The sequence below is a fragment of the Aspergillus fumigatus genome, chromosome 7, assembly GCF_000002655.1.
Source record: "Aspergillus fumigatus Af293 chromosome 7, whole genome shotgun sequence".
Lineage (NCBI taxonomy): Eukaryota > Fungi > Ascomycota > Eurotiomycetes > Eurotiales > Aspergillaceae > Aspergillus > Aspergillus fumigatus.
This window is the reverse complement of record NC_007200.1, coordinates 162,349-180,027: the sequence shown is the minus strand read 5'-3', so window position 1 is coordinate 180,027 and position 17,679 is coordinate 162,349. Positions and strand designations below refer to the sequence as shown.

Below are 17,679 nucleotides of genomic sequence, written 5' to 3'. Positions count from 1 at the left end.
TGATAAGAAGGATACTCTCTCTTATTGCATACCAGCAGGAGGAAATACGATCATCAGAATACATGATGTCGAGGCATCGCAAATCTCGAAGGGGCGCGGTTGCGTGACCCAAGCATAGTTCATCGAAGTATGTAGCTTACCGCCACTATGGTCAATGTAGGCTGGATGGCTTCAGCCACTCCGGCTAAGAATGCGCGCTTAATGGGACACCAGATTAGTTTCAAAGTGAAGGTTGGACTGGCTTGCATACGGAAAGAGTGAGACTTAGGTTGCTCAAAAGGAACTACTGGTCCTCTGGGAAGAGGAGACATAGGTTGGTTGATTATCATTTTGTCTTCACCTTGATTAATTAGTACATCAGCGGTCTCTTGTAAGAGCCTAAGGCTCATAGTATGAAAGCAAAACATGCTCCCCCCCCCCCCCACCTCATTAAAGTATGTGTAGTTGACCAAGAAGATTCACTAATTGCCCACCACCAGACCCAGAATCAGAGGTCCAACCCTAAACTAGGAACAATCTAAATGATTCGACGCACCACAAGACTTCGGGAGCCATGGTTACCAGAGGAAGAGGAACTCCTAGCAGAGTTTAGAAGATATCAGGGGCTTCCCTAGTTAGCCATGATAAAATTATTCTCAGAATAACACCAGGGAAGACGTCAAGGTTCTATTCAGGTACACTATAGTTCACAAGAGGCTACTAGAATAGCTTCCTGCACACTATTTTCTCCCCTTATGTACGGTACAATTACGGTACAATTTCAGACATGATCAGGTCGAGACCAGGATGCCTGTGGAGAAAAAGATTGATCAATTTGCTGTGAGCAGGCAAGCAGGCGAGCATACATGCATCAACATCAGAAGTCCTCTGTAGCTCGCCAATACAGATAGACGCTGCAGGTATGAAGGGACCAGCCAGATCAGACAGGGAAGCAACTCCAGGAAGAGTCAAATTACTTCCTGAAAGCTAACTAGCAAGTCTTATCTGGCAGTAACGCCAATCGACGCGGTACGAGGCTTTGCAGAGGTCTTAATTCGGATTGAGTGAGATAAACAAGACAAAAGAGTGAGCGCTTAATCGATCTATTTATTGACAACTGCTAGGGACATATGATCCTCCCGAGTTTTCCAAACCACCAGTCGAGCTGGGTTCCCTGAGAGAGACAGCGTATGACCTCGCCAGCTTAGCCCTCCCCGCCATCACTGCTCTCCATGTCCGTGAGCAATTCATACTGAATGCCATCTGTTCCTTGCCCTCTGACAGCAAATCGTCGCAGGCCCTTGTGCTTGCATGGGCCAATGAAAGCTTCATTTGGGGAATGACGGCTAGGGGGAGAAGAGTCAACGACGGAACACAAGTAGACCGAGATCAGACCACTAATGGAGGTTCAATGCCCATCGGAGGCGGAGCTGGGAAGGCAAAAAGGCAACGCTAATCATTTGGCCTCATTATCTACTTGGGTATCTCATAACATACACTTCTGCAGCCACAAACTGCGCAAACCAAATAGAAAAATCTCAAAAAGTACTCTAATGGCCCTGCTCATCTCATGTGGGGGCATAGGTCTTGGATCGCGCTGCGTTGCCCAGATCGCACATCAACTGAGTAAGACCCTGGACCAAAGGAGGTATGTTATCATGGTGAGCATCACCTCGCAGAATCCCCTGAATTGCATCCATGATCTGACCAGGATCAGTGATGACCGCGGCACCACTGGGAGCCTGCAAAGCCGGACAGCCGCACCCTAAAGAGATGAACCTCTGCACGTCGGCCGTTTCCTCACCGTCCAGGTAGACGGTAGGCCAGGGCCCGCCGAAGTGCGAATCCGATGGCGGCCTGACGACGGCCGCTGGAGAACCTTTGGCTCTGGAGACGACACTGTAGGACCAAAACGCGAGACTAGCGTAGTACACGCCCAACGCAAAGAACCCAGTCAAAGACCCCGGGGGCATGACTTTGGCCGCCCGTATCACCTGGCCGGCGTGCCAAATCGCTCGGCGCGAGTCAATACTGCCGATCCACTCGAGCGCGCTCTGGTATACCCGACGGGCTTGGTTCTTATCCTCCTTGCCGGCGAACAGCTGCAGCTCCTCCAGCGACATGTGGAGGAACATGGAGATGAGCTCCGAGACCAGAATAATCCGGGGCCCGAGAGCGCTGGACATCTCGAAACACAGCATGCGTAGATGTTGCATCGCTTGTGACAACTCTTGATGTCGCGAACTGATCACCAAAGCATTCCAATGTTTGGAATGGCCTTTCGCGATGAATTTGTGGCGATGATATTCGCTGATCAGCGTGAAGAGACCGTGGATGACGGCCGAGGTAGACAGTTGAAGATCGATTCGCGACTGAAATGCCGACAACTGCGACATGTCTTGGAGCGTGTCAACCAACGAGGGCGTTCGGCCATGGCTCGACAGTCCGCTCGCCAAGTACGCTTCCTTCCAGTCGGTGGCCGATTTCGCCTCCCACAACGAGCGAGGAGCAGGCAGGGGAAGCTCCAGCTCGGAGTACGAAATGATTGGGTTCACGTTCAACATCATGGCCGACTGGGCATCGTGCAGAAACAGGTGATGCACGAGTCTGTCTCGAATCAGTAAACCAGTTGGTCCAGCTACAGGCACAAACGATTACCTGTTGAATGATTCGGAATGAGCCCAATCCCGCCACTTTTTCTCCAGAATATCTCCATCGTCGTCGGGGCTCGGGGCGATGTTGGGATAGGCCGAGCGTCGAAAACGTAAGCCGCGTCGCATCATCTATGAGTAGGACGGTCAGTTGAAGAACTCCAATCCGCCGGTTCTTCAGGTCGACACACCGTGACCAGAGGCTGCTGGAAGCTTTCTGCAATCTCCGTCCTCCGGGCATTGCCACTCCATATTCCGATTTCAAGGGTCAGCGCAAACGTCTGCGAGGCGCGCAGATCGCGTATGGTGGTATTGTCGCTCTCGTACTACGTGTGAGCAGCGTTAGCTGGTATTCTTTCGCCGCCGGGAGGTACAGATACCAACGAACCTTATCCGACAGCTGCAGACGCACGATTTCCATCAAGGCATAACCTAACTTGCGGATGGTCGGGATGGTTGATCTAGTGGCTCCAGCCGCGGCCAGAGCGGCAAGCATATCGGGGGCTTCGTCATTCATCCGAAAGGTCGGTCCGTGGATCCAGGAGTCGATGTCATGACATTGGGACTCAAAGTAGTACTGTATCAAGCTGTCCAGCAGTTGGGTACTTGGGAAGGATTTGATGATGCGAGTAAGGTTGGTTCGCTGACTGGTCTGCAGCACTAGGCCAAAAATGCGATCACGGCCGCTGGGGGACAACCGTTCCGAGACCATCTGACGATCTGGTCTAAAATTGGCCTCGGGGCTGTCAATCGCCTCCGGGACAGACAGATTCTCCTGGTCAGCAAAGGCATGATCTTCGCGGGCGGGTTTCCACGCGGACAGAGATGACCGATGATACGCCTCGGCGCCGATGGCAATGCCGCTGTCCGCATCACCATGCTCGGTGGCTCCGTCGCTATTGTAGGCATGATGATGATGATGATGGACAGCGCCCCGCGAGTTGAACAGGTCAATGAGACCATAATCCAAGTCGGTCAAATCGAAGTCGAAGTCGACATTGTGGTCAAAGACATTGTGGATGGAGTCCTGTGGAAGGACCGGCAGCGGGTCCAGATCGCTCATTCGAGACAATGACGGGATCAGTGAGTCCGGGATAAAGTCGGGAAAGAAGGTTCCGTCGACGCTGAACACGCCGCTGTCGCTATCCATCGTAGGCAGCCCTGATTGAAGCCCCGCAGGGAGGTAATTGTCCATCTGCGCATTGGGACTGGCCATCTGGGGTGGACCGGGCTTGATTTGCCCGTCGATCGGGAGATGTGGCGCCTGGTCGCTTTCACATACTGTATTTGATTCCCTTAGCTGGTGGGCCTGGCCAACTGAGTCCTCTCGCACCCACCTTGACGTTGGGATGGAGGGGATCCGTCGATCGAACTGACCCCCTGCGCCCAATGGCAGACCAGATTCTTTTCCTGACATCGGCGACAGGGCTTCTCGTCATCGCACTTGAGTTTCGATGCAGCGCAGGTCTTACAGGCCTGCGACACACGACCATTCTTGGGATAGGAGGAGAGGCGCCTTCGTTTGGTGTCGCGTGGGTGAATATGACCGGCCGCGTGTCGCTTCATCAGGTCCCTGCAACAGATTCAGTCTCGTCAACATAAGTTTGCTGCGACTTTTTTTTTTTTTTTCTGTTGGGGCAGAAATGGTTCCAGAGGTCACTCACGGCCTGGCGAAGCCTTTGTTGCAGACGTCACATACATATGGCTTCTCACGGGTATCTACGGGGAGTTAGCCGGCAGCATTGACAGCATTGTCTATATGAAAAGAACTAACGGGTTCGAACATGTCGGATTAGGTGGTCGGCTCGATTGTATCTTTTTGCGCAGGAACCACACTGGAAATAGCCGTCGCGCTGTCCGGCAAGGGAGCTGGGGGGAGAGGTGGCGAGAATGGGGAGCGGGGAGTCAGTCGCCATGGCGAAGCTTCATGAATCGTTTGAAACACTCTACTTAAAGAGGAATTGGTCGGGGACATCGATATCGTCAGGCAGAAGGAGAAAATTAGGATGTGCAGCTGTGAGTAGCTGAGGATGAACGAGGAGAAACGCGGAAAACCGGCCAAGTCTGGGAGTCTGGGGTGGATGAAGCTAAAATGCCGAGTTTGCGGGGAAGCAGAAGCAGAATTGGCCGACGCCATGGCCAAAGTTTACGTGAGGCTCACTCTAACTGTTGTGACTTTGACTTTGTGGCGACACTACAGGTCCATGGTCATGGTTCTCTTACGGAGCACAGTAATGCAGGCGGCACTCCAATCCCATTCGCTTCCCAGCTGGAAAGAAACTGGGGCTATACTCGTTTGATCAGTAGAGTGGATGGATGCCCATGCTGGTCCGGCTGGTTGTAAAGATCCCATGGCACACGCAGTTCAATACTCTACTTCACCCTTGGAGCACTTCACTCTTCACACACTGCCAGCGTCCAGCAGTGCAATTGGTAGGATTATAGTCACTGCGAGTCATGGTGCAGAGGTTGGTCATTCAGATGTTCTCGACTGGGCCCGCCTTAGTCAACGCGGATATGGCGGACTGGACTTATCCCGTACAATGTGGACCGTTGAAGATGTACTGTTCGCCGCATGGATTACCTATTGCCACTAATCTCACAGATCCTATCGGTGAATCTCAATCAGATAATCAATCATGATTCAGTGGGGATTCGAATGATTCAAATGGCTGTATAGAAGGGACTCAAACAATAAATAGTACGGTTTCGAAGGACCATATAATAGGAATATTCATTCACTCGATACCCCTCCTGGGCCATGCTTCAATGGAATGGTGGCGTGTAATCATGGTAAAGATATCCAGTCCACATTGTTCATGGCCGCCAAAGTCCGCCAGATGTGGAGATGCGGAGATGCGGAGGAGCGTCGGGATGTGGAGGCGCATACCCGAACCGCTCTGCGTCCAGAGACCACCGCAGCCACGATGTCCGGAAACAAGGGGAGCAGATTCTAGACAGAAGTTGTGCCGGATAATAATGCCGCTAGATCATCTTTGCGAGAGGATGTTCTGTACTTTTCTGCAGTCGATAATGCTTGACCAGAACCTCGCAGGCTGCCTATTATAGTCGCGGTATAAGACATAACAGTTACAACAACGCAAAACATGGGTATGTAGGCTCTCTAGACGGCATTCGCAGAATGATAGGTGACAAGATAGGCCTCACACCCGTTCATTTCTTCTCCCATGGCTCGACCATGATGCTGGGAGAAAAATCCGAGTCGGCAGACTACTGGAGGAAGACTGGTGAGGAAGCACTGGCTCACAACATCAAAGGCGTGATCATCATGGTCAGTGAACTCATGAGAATTCAACTCGTGACGACAACTGACCGGCCAGGGCGCACACTGGGACTGTCTCGGCGACAAGATCGAGGTCGCAACCAACCCGAACCCGGACAAGTCGCCCGTCGCCTACGTCCACCCGGACAAATACATCAACTACAAGTTGAACCCCGACCTCGAGACGGCCCACCGATGCATTGACATGCTCACCAAGGCAGGCTTCAACGCCAGCGGCAACCCGACCTTCGACTGGATCCACGATGTCTACCTGATCCTCATCCACATGTTCCCCAAGGGGTGTCCCCCGACGACCATCATCTCGATGAACGCCCGCTACGACCCCCACTACCATATGAAGGTCGGCGCGACACTGCGGCCCCTCCGCTACGAGAACTATCTCCTCATCGGCACCGGCGGCGCCGTCCACAATCTCTACCGCAACCGCTGGGCCCCCATGCTGCGCTTCCGGGATAATTTCGCCATGGAGACGCCGCCGGAGGAGTGGGCGCTGGAGTTCCGCCAGGCGGTCGAGGACGTCATCACGAAGACCTCGGGGCCGGCGCTGCGGCGCGCCATGACCCGCTTGATGAAGCATCCCCAGTACCGGGATGCGCATGCCACGGACGACCACTTTATGGCGGCAATGTTTGTGGCCGGAGCGATGGGCGATTTCGAGGATACGGGGTCGCCGGCGGTCCTGGGGGCGGAGAGTTGGGAACTGACCAACATGTGTAATTCGCAGTTTACTCTGGGGTCGTGGTCCAAAGACATTGCTGTCTAGTTGTGATGCAGTTGTTCATTGAGTATATAATCCCGCAGTCGGTGAATTACAGTTAAATTCCAATTGGCACTAGATCCGTAAGTCTTGACAGCCAGGTACTTGTCGGTCAGGGCTGTCAGAGTCATCATCCGCTTCAATTTTGTAGCCCTTCCACCTATCATAATTTCTCGGATAAGTTATGGCTATTTTCAGAGGAAGAAATTTGCTCCCTATCATGTGGGAATTAACCTCCTGACATGCTTGTGCGAAAGGATATATTGTGAAGGCCGTCCAGTCCATTATCGTCCACAAACAACTGAGAATTGGAGGTAGAATGAAGATTGTTTCTGAAGATAAAAGCGTCATATACTGAGGACCAAAAGAATTCACGAAGTTTACTGCACAGTACCCAGCTAAATCTAAGCACGCAACCTCCTCACATACGTAAAGGTATACCACCCCACAGTCGACACCGTCGCTATCAACGTCGCAAGGGTAATTACCCCACCAGTGATTAACCCTTGCTCGAAGAATCCGATTCTTCGGCCGGGGCGCTGGCCGGTAGATGGCAGGGGGGCAAGGGCCTCGCGCCAGGCGGTAGCTGATCTCGTGGCGTCCGAGGGGTCGAGAATACTTCTCACCAAGGCGGAGGTGTTTGCTTCGGTGACGAACTGAGGACGGGGGACCTGAAAAAGAGCGGGCGTGTAGCGGGTTTCGGTGCTGGGAGCCGTGTTGATGGGGTAGGCCGGGCCGACTGAGTCTGTTAGCTGAGTGGAAGGGAACGGGAAAGAGGACGTACTGAGCATGTCGACGGGGACGTGGTTAATCCACGAGACGGCGGCGTCGATGAACTGGGTGATGTACTTGGCTGCAGAGGCGCTGCCAAACGCGTATGTCGCTGCCAGTGGGCCGCTCCTGAAGACCGTCAGCGAGAGTAAAGACTAGGGAAAGAAGAGCGCCCTACGAGTTGCTCAGGTCAATAGCGTCGTCTAGGCTTGTTACAGGATGAAGGATGAGCACTTTCTCCTGCACCTTTTTGGTCAGGAGAGGCGAGGTTCTACGGTAGTCATTGTTAGCGGCGGCCACTGCACTGTCAACGAAATGAAGCATACCGATCATGGACCTCCACCACCCCCCATCCGGACCCCGAGACAAGCACGCGAGCACCGGTATCCTTATGCGCTGCATCCAGAAGCGAGGCGCTTGGACCGAACCGACGGGGATTCGATGCTCCCTGGCGTGCCTCACCGTTCGGGCCAGCCAGATATCGGGACGCGTGGTGGAGAACCGCCTCGACAAACCGCTTCATTGCAAACTCGTTCACCAGCACGACATCAGGAGAATACGTCGACCGGCCGCCAAAGGCGAAGCGCGCGGCGACCAACGCTTCTGCTGCAGCTGGAACGGATGCCGTTCTATCGACAACAGCCACAGCTCGCGCGTTCGCGGGCGAGAGCAGACTGCGCTCGGCGAGCGGCGCCGAACCAGTCTGGGAGACCATGAGCACCCTGTTGAGGAAAGCCGCATCGGGTCTCTCCTCGCTGATGGCGAAGGTATCAGCGTCGAGGGCCTGGGAGAGAATTTTGCGCAGCACGGCTGGCAGCACCATGGTATTCTTCGTCAACTGCTACCATCAGCCTCTTTCATTGAATCTCTCCCGGACTAGTCAAACACCCACCTCGAGAATGATACAATTCCCAGCCACCAATGCCGCACTGAGCGCTGAGATAATGGAGTAAAACATGGTATGTGTGCTGGGGACAATGTAGACGATGCCTGCGCCGCGCCAGGCGTCCTTATTGTCCTTGCCCGCTACAACGCGATACTCCTCTTCAACGTCCTTCTCCAGATTCAGGGTCAGGTAGTGAGTGCGGATCTCCTTGAGCGCGAGACACAGCTCCGCGCGGACTTCTTCGGGTCCATTCCCGGAGTCTTTCTGGATGGCGTCCTGGATCTCATCGATGTGCTGGCTGACGGCCGACTGGAGGCGATGGAACTCATTCTGGCGATATCTGATATTCTGGGTGCGGCCGTCGATCTCTGCTGCGAGCAGCCGGGAGAACTGAGAGGAGACCATTGGTGCTTCGGCGGTGGACCGTCCAGTCACTACAAAAACAGATACGATGTCCGTTAACCGCAGTCTGATCCAGACTGTCTAAATGGCTTTTCTCAAGGGAAACTTGCTCCCATGTTCATATCCTAATCAAACTATGCCGCAGCGTGCCGTCGGTCAGTCCCGCTTCGGGAGGTGGGGGAGCTGCGAATGGGGGCAATCCGAGGGCCAAAAGGCTCAGGCGATCATTTCATTTGTCTTGTTATCATTCGATTTTAAAATTTAAATGTGGGGGACCCATCGTAGCTTTGTTCCTCTCCTACGGCCAGATCTCCGATTCATCCGAGTGTATGTTGGCTCCTGAGCAAGACTACATACAGGGAATCCTGTCGAGATCTAACCCTAATTACATCCTATTTACATTCTCCTCGACTATCACCAACAATCCGATAAACCACAAACGTGAACAGACATGGCGACAACAACTACCACCACCCAGACAAGCACCAGCTCCCTTTCCATCCTCGCCGATTATGAACTCCACCACAGCGGCAGCGAAGTACCCCAGTTGCCTGAACGAGTCCCCGTCTCGCACGCAGCCCAACCCGCCAGCTGGCCGTCGAATTACCGTCGCATACCAGCATACCGTCCTGTGGACCGTGAGCTAGACCAGAGCGAGAGACCAGCGGGGAGCAATCCCGCAGAATTCGTGTTTATCCAGGTGATGCTGCATGGGGTGTGGTTGAATGCGGTCGGTTCAGCTCTAGTTTCAGGGATATCACCGAAGGGTCTACTAACCATCCATAGTCTGTGGCTCGCCTGTGGAGGTTCACAGGGGGGAGAATCAACGACCGGATCTTCCGGTATGACATCGGGGGGGAGTTTTAATCATATCCGCATCTGTGCCTGTCTGTCCAGTGTGCGTGTCGCAAACCAATACCAATTTACAAGTACTTTATCTCTTGCAATTCCACTTACTAGAATAGAATTGTCCATTCCATTCGCAAGGCAGAAGTAGTAGTAGAAGCAGAAGCAGAAGCAGAATCAAGTACTAGGCCTCACCCCTATCTCCCCTACCTCCTCCCCCAGCTTCTTCCCCCCAATCTCGATGGCCTCTGCCGGCACAAGTACATACAGCATCCGCGCCCACTCTGTCTGACTCGTATTCCTCCACGCATGGTTCGTTCCCCGCTGCACACTCACATCCCCCCGCTTCATCAGCCTGGTCTCCCCGGAGTCCAGGACCAGCTCGACCTCCCCCTCCAGCACAACCCCATAGTCAAGGCTCACGGTGCGGTGCATCGGGCTCGTCGCCCCAGGCTGCATATCCACGATCCGGCACACGGTGCCCGTACTGATCACGATGCCCGGCGGGCTCGAGAGATAGTTCGCATACTCGGGGATATCGTCGTCGTTGTTGAGTTTGGCGGGGAAGTGCGAGGAGGTGTACGCGAGCGAGAAGTCGGCGCCATCCGCCATGGTGGTCACGGGCATTTCCTCGGACAGGGCGCTGGAGAAGATGGCCTTGCCGGAGGCATCGTGAGTGGTGATATAGCGTTGAAGGGGGCGAATGTTCTTGGGTTTGGAGGACATTTTAGGCAGTATTGTTTGGTATAGAGGTGTAACGGGAGGACCTTGTGTGTCTTTCTGGTGTGTTTGTCCAAGGTGTAGAGGGGCAGAAGTAAGTTATATCCCTCATACTGTGATTTCATTGTATACATTGTTGTCTCGGGACCACATCGGGAGCGGAGATTATAGGATTCTCTGATCTGATTCTCTCTCGCCCTCGCGCTCCCCCGTGGGTCTACATTCCCGAATCCTACGATTATCAATCTAACAACAACAGCCGGATCTTCCGAGTCATACAATTGGAGTCTATTGATACGAAAGCAACTATCATATCACAGCCATATCTGTCTATGTCTTCGGGGGAATGATGGGCAGGACCACATAGTTCTCGCCATGTCCAAAGTTGATATGGTTCTGACCCTGGAATTTCTCCGGTGCGCTGTCCAAGTTAGCATAGAATAAATCCCTGCGAGGAAAGGTGACCTACCGGTCAGTCGGGGAGTTATGCTGGAAAATCCCACAGCCCTGGGTGTCCCCAGACGAAACCTCAAAAACTATCCTGCCTCCTTTCTCCACGACCACATTCGTGGGCCACACCTCGACATCAACGCCGTACACCTCGCCCGGAATCACCGGCAGCGCATCGGTGGAGTAGTAGTCGCGATGGGGCAGATAGCTTCGATGACGGCGATGCTCCTTGTTCACCTTTCGCATGCTGACCCGCAGCCATCCCTTGCAGAGAGGTACCGGGTCGCCTGCCGTGCCGGTGTAGAAGACCTCCTTGCCCTCCGGGGAGATGTACCGCAGGGTCACGAACAGATCAATGTCCCGCGGTGTCGGTGCGCCCGGCTCCGGGCTCATGGACACATTCAAATGCGCGACGATATGTCCGGTGATCTCTGTCTCCTGCTCAAACGGCGCCGTGGTGAATTGCACCAGCTGGGGGTTGTCCAAGGTTCCCAGAGCGCGGTAGGTGATTTTCCCCGGTCGTTCCTGTCGGGGCTCGGTGACTAGTTGACGGTCAGACGTCAGATAGTACTTGGTGTACTGCGTCCGGGCAATGGGCCATTCATTCTCCACGCGACGAGGAAACTGTTTCTCGGCTTCCGCGTTGTCGAATCCGACGTCGCCCTTGCGTAGAACAAGGTCAACCTTGGGCGCCGTTCCGTTGCTCCAGCCGACACGATCCTCCCCCCTGAGGAACGCATCGAGGAAGCTCCGTTGAATCTCGACTTCTTCCGCGTAGTAAAAGGGGAGGTCATGTCGACCGGTGATGAAGCGCAAGTACTTGAGCTCGCTGCCCGCCTGCGTATAGCCCTCCACATTTCCCCGTAGATGCAGAAGAATACCACCCCAGTTTGCCACGGAGAGCAACGGCACCTGGATGTCGGACGGGGTGTATTCCTTGGACGCGTAGTAGATATCATCGCGGAAGTAATTCTCCGCGTTGTCGATTGTTTGGTCTTGTCGGTTGGCCACCAGTTCCTCCTCCGGAAGGTCGCCTTCAATAGTATCAGGGCCCCAGTTCCGCGCTGCGCGGCCGGGGCGACCGTACTGGTTGCTAACAACCTGCCGGTCCCACCAGAATTTGATAAAGGAGTTACTCAGAATGCCTCCATGGCGGCAACGGTCCCGGTAGTAGTCCGACATGCCCTCCCAGGGGATAATGCAGGCGAGGCCCTTGGGCTGGCGCGCGGCGACTCTCCACTGGCTACCCGCGTAGTAGCTGATACCCAGCAGCCCAATCTTGCCGGTCGACCATGGCTGTTCCGCTGCCCACTCGATGACGTCGAAAAAAGCCTCGCTGGTTTCGCGCGACATGGTGTCCAGCTTGCCCCGTGATTGACCTGTGCCTCTCTCGTCCGCCCGAACAATCGCATAGCCGTGCTTGGTCCAGAAACCGGGGTCGGGCGTCTCCCACGCGGAATGCTCCGAGCGGTGCTCCGGGTTGACTTCGCTGAATGACTTGGGGTGGAAACTGGTCGGGTCAGCAATCTGGGCACATGAACAGCGGCGCAAATGGGACTGCATACTCGCGGTAATGAATGTCCTTGCCGTACGGCCCATATGTGACCAGAACGGGAGCCCGCTCGAGGGCTTTGGGACGATAGACATTGCAGCGCACTAGACCGGAGCCATCCTTTAACTGGATGGTGACATTCTGTTCAAAGATGTAGGGGAACGAAGTATCATCCCTCGTGGTGATGTCTTCACGCACTGGATTCGGCATGACGTCGCTTGGCCTTTGAGACTCTGAGATGAAGGGGCTGCAACTGTTGCTCCCAATAGCATGAGTGTGACATTTAAATTATAAATACAATTCAAACCTCACTATCCCATCCGTCAAAGGGCTTACGTCCGCATCAGGCGGGCGAGCCACTGCTCTCTGTTCCTCTCCGCATGTGGAGCCGAGATGCGGAGCCGATGGCTCGACCGCGATCTTTCCTCAAATCTTCCTCGATGACGCGGTGTCAATGGCATGAGGCTTGCCGAAGGGTGGACATGTCACTGCTGCGAGAGCCCAGCTTCTCTCAGATAAAGCGGAGCAAAGGCTATGTTGGGGAGAGGTCCTGTTTCGAGGAAAGTTACATCTACCGTTTTCGCGGTGTAAGTGCCGGCCAAGACATTCAACCGCCATGGGGAGCAACGACTTGAACGGGACCGAGCAGGATAGCCTCCAAATTCTAATAGTGGGAGCTGGTATTGGCGGCTTAACTGCAGCCATTGCTCTCAGACAGCAAGGCCACCGCGTCAGCGTGAGTGACCCGGCGTTCTCATCTGAATTTGTAGGGAACTCTCACGCCTCACACGTTCATAGTTGTTCGAGCGAAGCCGTTTTGCGAATGAAATCGGGGCAGCAATTCACATCTCCCCAAATGCCAACAGTGTCCTCTTACGGCTCGGGGTGGATGCGACCAAGTTCGGAGCGGTCGAAACAGAAATGGTTCGTGTTCAATGCAAACCAGGTCAACGAAGGCCACATGCTAAGAAGTGACAGCTTCGCGAGCGCTCAACCGACGGGAAAGTCCTTTCGACTGTTCCAGTGAAAGAGCTCGCCAGCATGTGGCGAAATGTGAGCCGCGCCAATTGTCCTGCTTGATGTCCAGCGATGCTGACAACCAACACACAGAAATGGCTTCTGGTACACCGTGCTCATCTCCATGAAGGTCTCAAGGCTGCCGCTCTGGCACCAGGCTCCGGCATCCCCGCTGAGCTGCACACCTCGAGCAGAGTGATTGACATCGATCCGCACCGTGCCACCGTCACACTCGAAGACGGACAGGTGGTTCAGGGTGACGTCGTCATCGCTGCAGATGGCGTGCATTCCGTTGCTCGATCCAAATTGCCCCGCGCCAGCAACGTTGCACCCTATGACTCCGGCAGAAATGCATTCCGGTTCTTGATGTCCCGCCAGGCGGCACTGGACGACCCCGAAACTCGAGAACTCGCAACGGAACGGGGCGTGATCGACATGTGGGACTCACCCGAGCGGAGAGTGGTCATCTATCCGTGTCAGAACAACGAGATCCTGAACTTTGTTTGCCTGCACCCCAGTACAATGACTGCCATTGAGACCGGCACGGAGTGGAATCAGTCGGCCGGCAAGGAATCCTTGATTGAGGTGTACAAAGACTTTGACCCGCTGTTGGTTAAGTTGTTGGGCAAGGCAGAGGCCGAAACGCTGCGAATCTGGCCGTTGTTGGACATGGACACGCTTCCCACCTGGGTCGAAGGTTCGATGGCTGTCATTGGGGATGCGGCCCATCCTTTCTTGCCCTATCGTGGCTCGGGAGGGGCCATGGCTATTGAGGATGGCGTCGCACTGGGTGTTATGCTGTCGATCGGTGTTCAGCGGCAGGAGATTCCAGAGCGTCTAAAGCTCTATAACCAAGCCCGCCACGAGCGAGCAACCACCGTCCAGAAAATGACACGGGATTCCGCGCATGGTCCGCTGCCACCGGCTGAATGTAAGCCCCTTCCCCCGTCTTCGGACCTTCAGGAAAAGCTATGGCTGACTTATCGCAGCCCAAGCGATAGTGAATTACATCTACGGCCATGACGAGTTCGATCATTCGACCCAGATTCTCCGCAAGTATCTTTGGGCCAAGAACCCGCGGTTGTACTGGCGTCAGCCCATCGTCTTCGGGCCGATGCCCGGCCCAAGGCAGGACTTTTATGGCCGCGATCGTGCGGCGAAGTCGTTGCGATCAACCTTCAAGACGGCATCAATCCGCTTCAGGACCAGCCGCACATTGCTCCAAAACTTGCTGCCAAACGAGTCATACAGTTTCAGTAGTCCTGGGACTATAGCCTATGCAAGTTTCTCGCAAACAACACTGAACGGAATGGACTGGCTGGGGGGTGGCGGATACCGCCATTTGGGACTCTACATCGAAGGGGTGCAGTACAAGAAGGCCAGTGGCGAGGTCGTCAAGGGCACATACATGCCTATCCTGTTTGAGAGCCTGGCCGATCCTATTGTCAGTGGCAGAGAGGAACTTGGCATGCCCAAGCTCTACACAGCCATCGATGTGCACGAGCGGCGCGGTTCCTATCACATCCAGACGGGTTGGGAAGGCGCCGTCTGGGGACACTTCCACCTGGAAAGCCTCCAGGATGTAGACCCAGGCAACGATCCCGGTGTTATCGGTGGCGAACCCAGCGATGGTATCCTCGTGCACCGTTATATTCCCAAGGTCGGCCGCGATTACAAAGGCCAGGCGGAGGCTGAGTATCCGGTTTTCGTACCGCATGCAGCAGAATCCAAGATGGTACCGTCCAGGTTGATCCGTGTACGCAAAACGACCGAAGCGTCCTTCCGGATCGATGCGCTGGGCTGGGAGTCACTGCCAACCCTGCAGCATGTCATTTCGCGACTGGCAGAGATTCCGGTCGATCAAATTGTAGGGGCGAAACTGGTAGAAGGTGAAGGAGTGCCTGATGTGTCATCAGCTATGCGTCTGGAGTAGCACTTGCAGGCAAACGTTTGATAGGTCTGTTGGCATGGATTTGGGCGCCGAATTGCCATCAAAGGGCCATGTACGTATAATCTCGACGGTCTGGTATCTCACCGTGGGATTTAACATCGGGATGCGATTGTATGTACTGGTCGTGCCTGGCACTATCATCCTATGGGAAGTCATGCTCAGAGGAGTCCCTGTACATCTGCTTCGCAAATGAATATTCAGAAGCCCCAGTCTTAACCCTGTATGACTGAGCGGAACAGTAATGGCCAGACTCATATCAGAGCAGTAACTAGTGAACAGTCGCATGGTAAGTGATTACATGCAAAATCAGCCCTTCAGGTGAGGGGCTGAAGTCACCCGCGAAGCCTGACTGTTGACGTGCCTGTTGTTGGAGGCATAGCCGAATCACTCAGACATAGCTGAGACTCTGAATAATAGCCTGTAAAGCTGTCCTTGTATTATTCATAATTATAGTAGACAGTACGATAGTACTTTCTCACAAAAATTAATAGAGCATTGTGTGATTAGGGTTCTGTATAGGTGTAAATGGTTCAGGGTTCAGGGTGGCGGTGCCGGCATTGTAATGAATGTATTTGATTATATCAGAAGGCATATGTTTCCAGAAGCATGCTATCTGAGCTGGCATTCAGCATCCATGTTATCTGCACTAACAATGCCATCCCTACTGCAGTCATATTTACACAGCTTAGGAGCAGCCAAATGCTACACAGCAGAAGTTTGTGCAACCCCCAAGACTGAAATCTATACAGGATCATAAAGATGAGAATCCATAGTCAATGAGAATTAACAACAGTCTCCTAATGCTCGCTCACTGCTTATGGGAGTGTGCTAGGACCTTATGGGCTATAGCATGGGCGTTTAAAGCAGCTGCTTCTATGGTAATCCCTGATCTGATGAGTGAATTGAGAATACCAGTGTGCGTCTTCAGACCCTGATTTCCTTGCCCTTTGGCCCTTTCAATAACTAACTAGTATAATTAGTGCTGAGCAATGAATCACAAGCGCTATAGCACGTACAAAGACTGGCTTCTTTCAGGGTGAAAAATAGAATTCCTGGTCCCCTAGGTCATTCAATAACAAGTGATACTTTTCACTGTATCGAATATAGGTAGGCAAGTCCTGTTTGACCAGTTCTTGATTGAAACCCCAGGTCTTGATATCATGTTAGTGAGCGTCTGAAAGCTATTACGCATGTAGTGATCACATAAATTTTCAACAAGAAAGGAAGCACATTGCGTATCCCCACCACTGATGCTGTGAGGGTCAAAGTCCCCAGCTCGCAGCTCTACTCTGGTACCAGGTTTCTTTCCTGAGGAACATTGAGATATATGCTATTCCCAGACATGGCATGCATGTGATCATCGACGTGCACTCACCGGGTGGAGTGAATGGAATGCCTTTTAGCGAGGCATACGGACACTACAGATGGTTCAACAGTCAAACTGCTCTCGATTGTTCCCTTGCAGCAATCGATGCCGTTCTCGCTTATGTGCAGAGCTTAAGTCACCCAGAATGCTCCCCATTGCACCCATCAATGAGCCGGTTGATAATCGAGCCATGAGGTTCTTGGGCACGCCTGCAGCCTTGTCTGAAAACGGCTCTGCTTGGGTCCTGCGATACCAAAAAGCAGTCCTGAGCAAAGTGGCTCTGTGAATCCCACTATCCCAGTTATGTCTAGGGAAGCTTTTGACCTGAGACATACTGGTAGTCCAACTTCGCAAGTAGCACAAATTTGGAGTTTGACCAGCATAATTACTACTTTGCGGGTCGCGGTGCGGCGGGCCAGAACGTTAATTCTTATATCTGTGCCGATGCCGCTGGTGGAGCTGGGGACGACGGCAAATTCCCTGTTCTTGTTGGGAAATGGTCGATCCAGGCCGAATACAACCATACCTTTCTCAGACGGGAGAGGGTCTTGAATACAGGACTATACGCCTTTGCGAAGCATGCACATGGCAAATTCTCGGAAAACGCTACTGTCAGCGGTGAGGGAACCAGGCGGATTACTGGGACTACATGACCTGGATTGTCAGGATATGATTCATTCGGACGAGGCCGCTGATATCTGCGTCTAAGTCGAACTTTGTATGGATCTCGATCTCCTTGGCACGGGCAGTGGCAGTGGAGAAGGTATATATGGTGCTAAGATAGATATATTCCAATTTAACGCGACCTATAAAAATCGAATAGCCGCAATATCTCCTACTAGCAGCTCCGAAGATAAGGTACAGATGATGCTCAAAATTGTATCAATCCTTGCCTCCATAGTCAAAACCCACCGTGACGAGGAGTTGAGTGAATTGGAAGAACAGTATACCCCGTCCGACATTTGACAATAGGCGTAAAATATTTACTCGCACCAAAGCGATTTGGTACTCTCATTCCATCGAAATC

At 53.4% G+C, this 17,679-nt stretch overlaps 7 protein-coding genes across 7 annotated transcripts; 2 read left to right on the top strand and 5 right to left on the bottom strand.

Moving 5' to 3' along the window:
- Positions 1 to 1,547: 1,547 nt before the first annotated feature.
- On the bottom strand, positions 1,548 to 4,546 carry AFUA_7G00652 (putative C6 and C2H2 transcription factor RegA-like; the record flags this gene model as incomplete). Its single annotated transcript, XM_001481366.1, has 7 exons — positions 1,548 to 2,586; positions 2,638 to 2,762; positions 2,822 to 2,956; positions 3,019 to 3,911; positions 3,968 to 4,203; positions 4,295 to 4,349; positions 4,405 to 4,546. The coding sequence occupies 7 exons, from the start codon at positions 4,544 to 4,546 to the stop codon at positions 1,548 to 1,550; spliced, it is 2,625 nt and encodes an 874-aa protein (XP_001481416.1).
- An 858-nt stretch (positions 4,547 to 5,404) lies between these two features.
- Positions 5,405 to 6,697, top strand: AFUA_7G00640 (DODA-type extradiol aromatic ring-opening family dioxygenase; the record flags this gene model as incomplete). Its single annotated transcript, XM_741773.2, has 3 exons — positions 5,405 to 5,559; positions 5,721 to 5,922; positions 5,972 to 6,697. 3 exons carry the CDS (start codon positions 5,405 to 5,407, stop codon positions 6,695 to 6,697), a joined length of 1,083 nt encoding a protein of 360 aa, XP_746866.2.
- A 398-nt stretch (positions 6,698 to 7,095) lies between these two features.
- Positions 7,096 to 8,285, bottom strand: AFUA_7G00630 (uncharacterized protein; the record flags this gene model as incomplete). Its single annotated transcript, XM_741774.1, has 2 exons — positions 7,096 to 7,591; positions 7,789 to 8,285. 2 exons carry the CDS (start codon positions 8,283 to 8,285, stop codon positions 7,096 to 7,098), a joined length of 993 nt encoding a protein of 330 aa, XP_746867.1.
- Positions 8,286 to 8,342: 57 nt separating this feature from the next.
- On the bottom strand, positions 8,343 to 9,601 carry AFUA_7G00620 (uncharacterized protein; the record flags this gene model as incomplete). The annotated part of the gene is made up of 3 exons (XM_741775.1): positions 8,343 to 8,782; positions 9,192 to 9,379; positions 9,528 to 9,601. 3 exons carry the CDS (start codon positions 9,599 to 9,601, stop codon positions 8,343 to 8,345), a joined length of 702 nt encoding a protein of 233 aa, XP_746868.1.
- A 172-nt stretch (positions 9,602 to 9,773) lies between these two features.
- Positions 9,774 to 10,406, bottom strand: AFUA_7G00610 (cupin domain-containing protein; the record flags this gene model as incomplete). The annotated part of the gene is made up of 1 exon (XM_741776.2): positions 9,774 to 10,406. The coding sequence occupies exon 1, from the start codon at positions 10,320 to 10,322 to the stop codon at positions 9,774 to 9,776; it is 549 nt and encodes a 182-aa protein (XP_746869.1). The 5' UTR covers positions 10,323 to 10,406.
- A 240-nt stretch (positions 10,407 to 10,646) lies between these two features.
- Positions 10,647 to 12,528, bottom strand: AFUA_7G00600 (CocE/NonD family hydrolase; the record flags this gene model as incomplete). The annotated part of the gene is made up of 3 exons (XM_741777.1): positions 10,647 to 10,737; positions 10,786 to 12,276; positions 12,332 to 12,528. The coding sequence occupies 3 exons, from the start codon at positions 12,526 to 12,528 to the stop codon at positions 10,647 to 10,649; spliced, it is 1,779 nt and encodes a 592-aa protein (XP_746870.1).
- Positions 12,529 to 12,934: 406 nt separating this feature from the next.
- Positions 12,935 to 15,493, top strand: AFUA_7G00590 (putative salicylate hydroxylase; the record flags this gene model as incomplete). Its single annotated transcript, XM_741778.2, has 5 exons — positions 12,935 to 13,054; positions 13,117 to 13,242; positions 13,297 to 13,371; positions 13,429 to 14,266; positions 14,325 to 15,493. 5 exons carry the CDS (start codon positions 12,935 to 12,937, stop codon positions 15,266 to 15,268), a joined length of 2,103 nt encoding a protein of 700 aa, XP_746871.1. The 3' UTR covers positions 15,269 to 15,493.
- Positions 15,494 to 17,679: the final 2,186 nt, after the last annotated feature.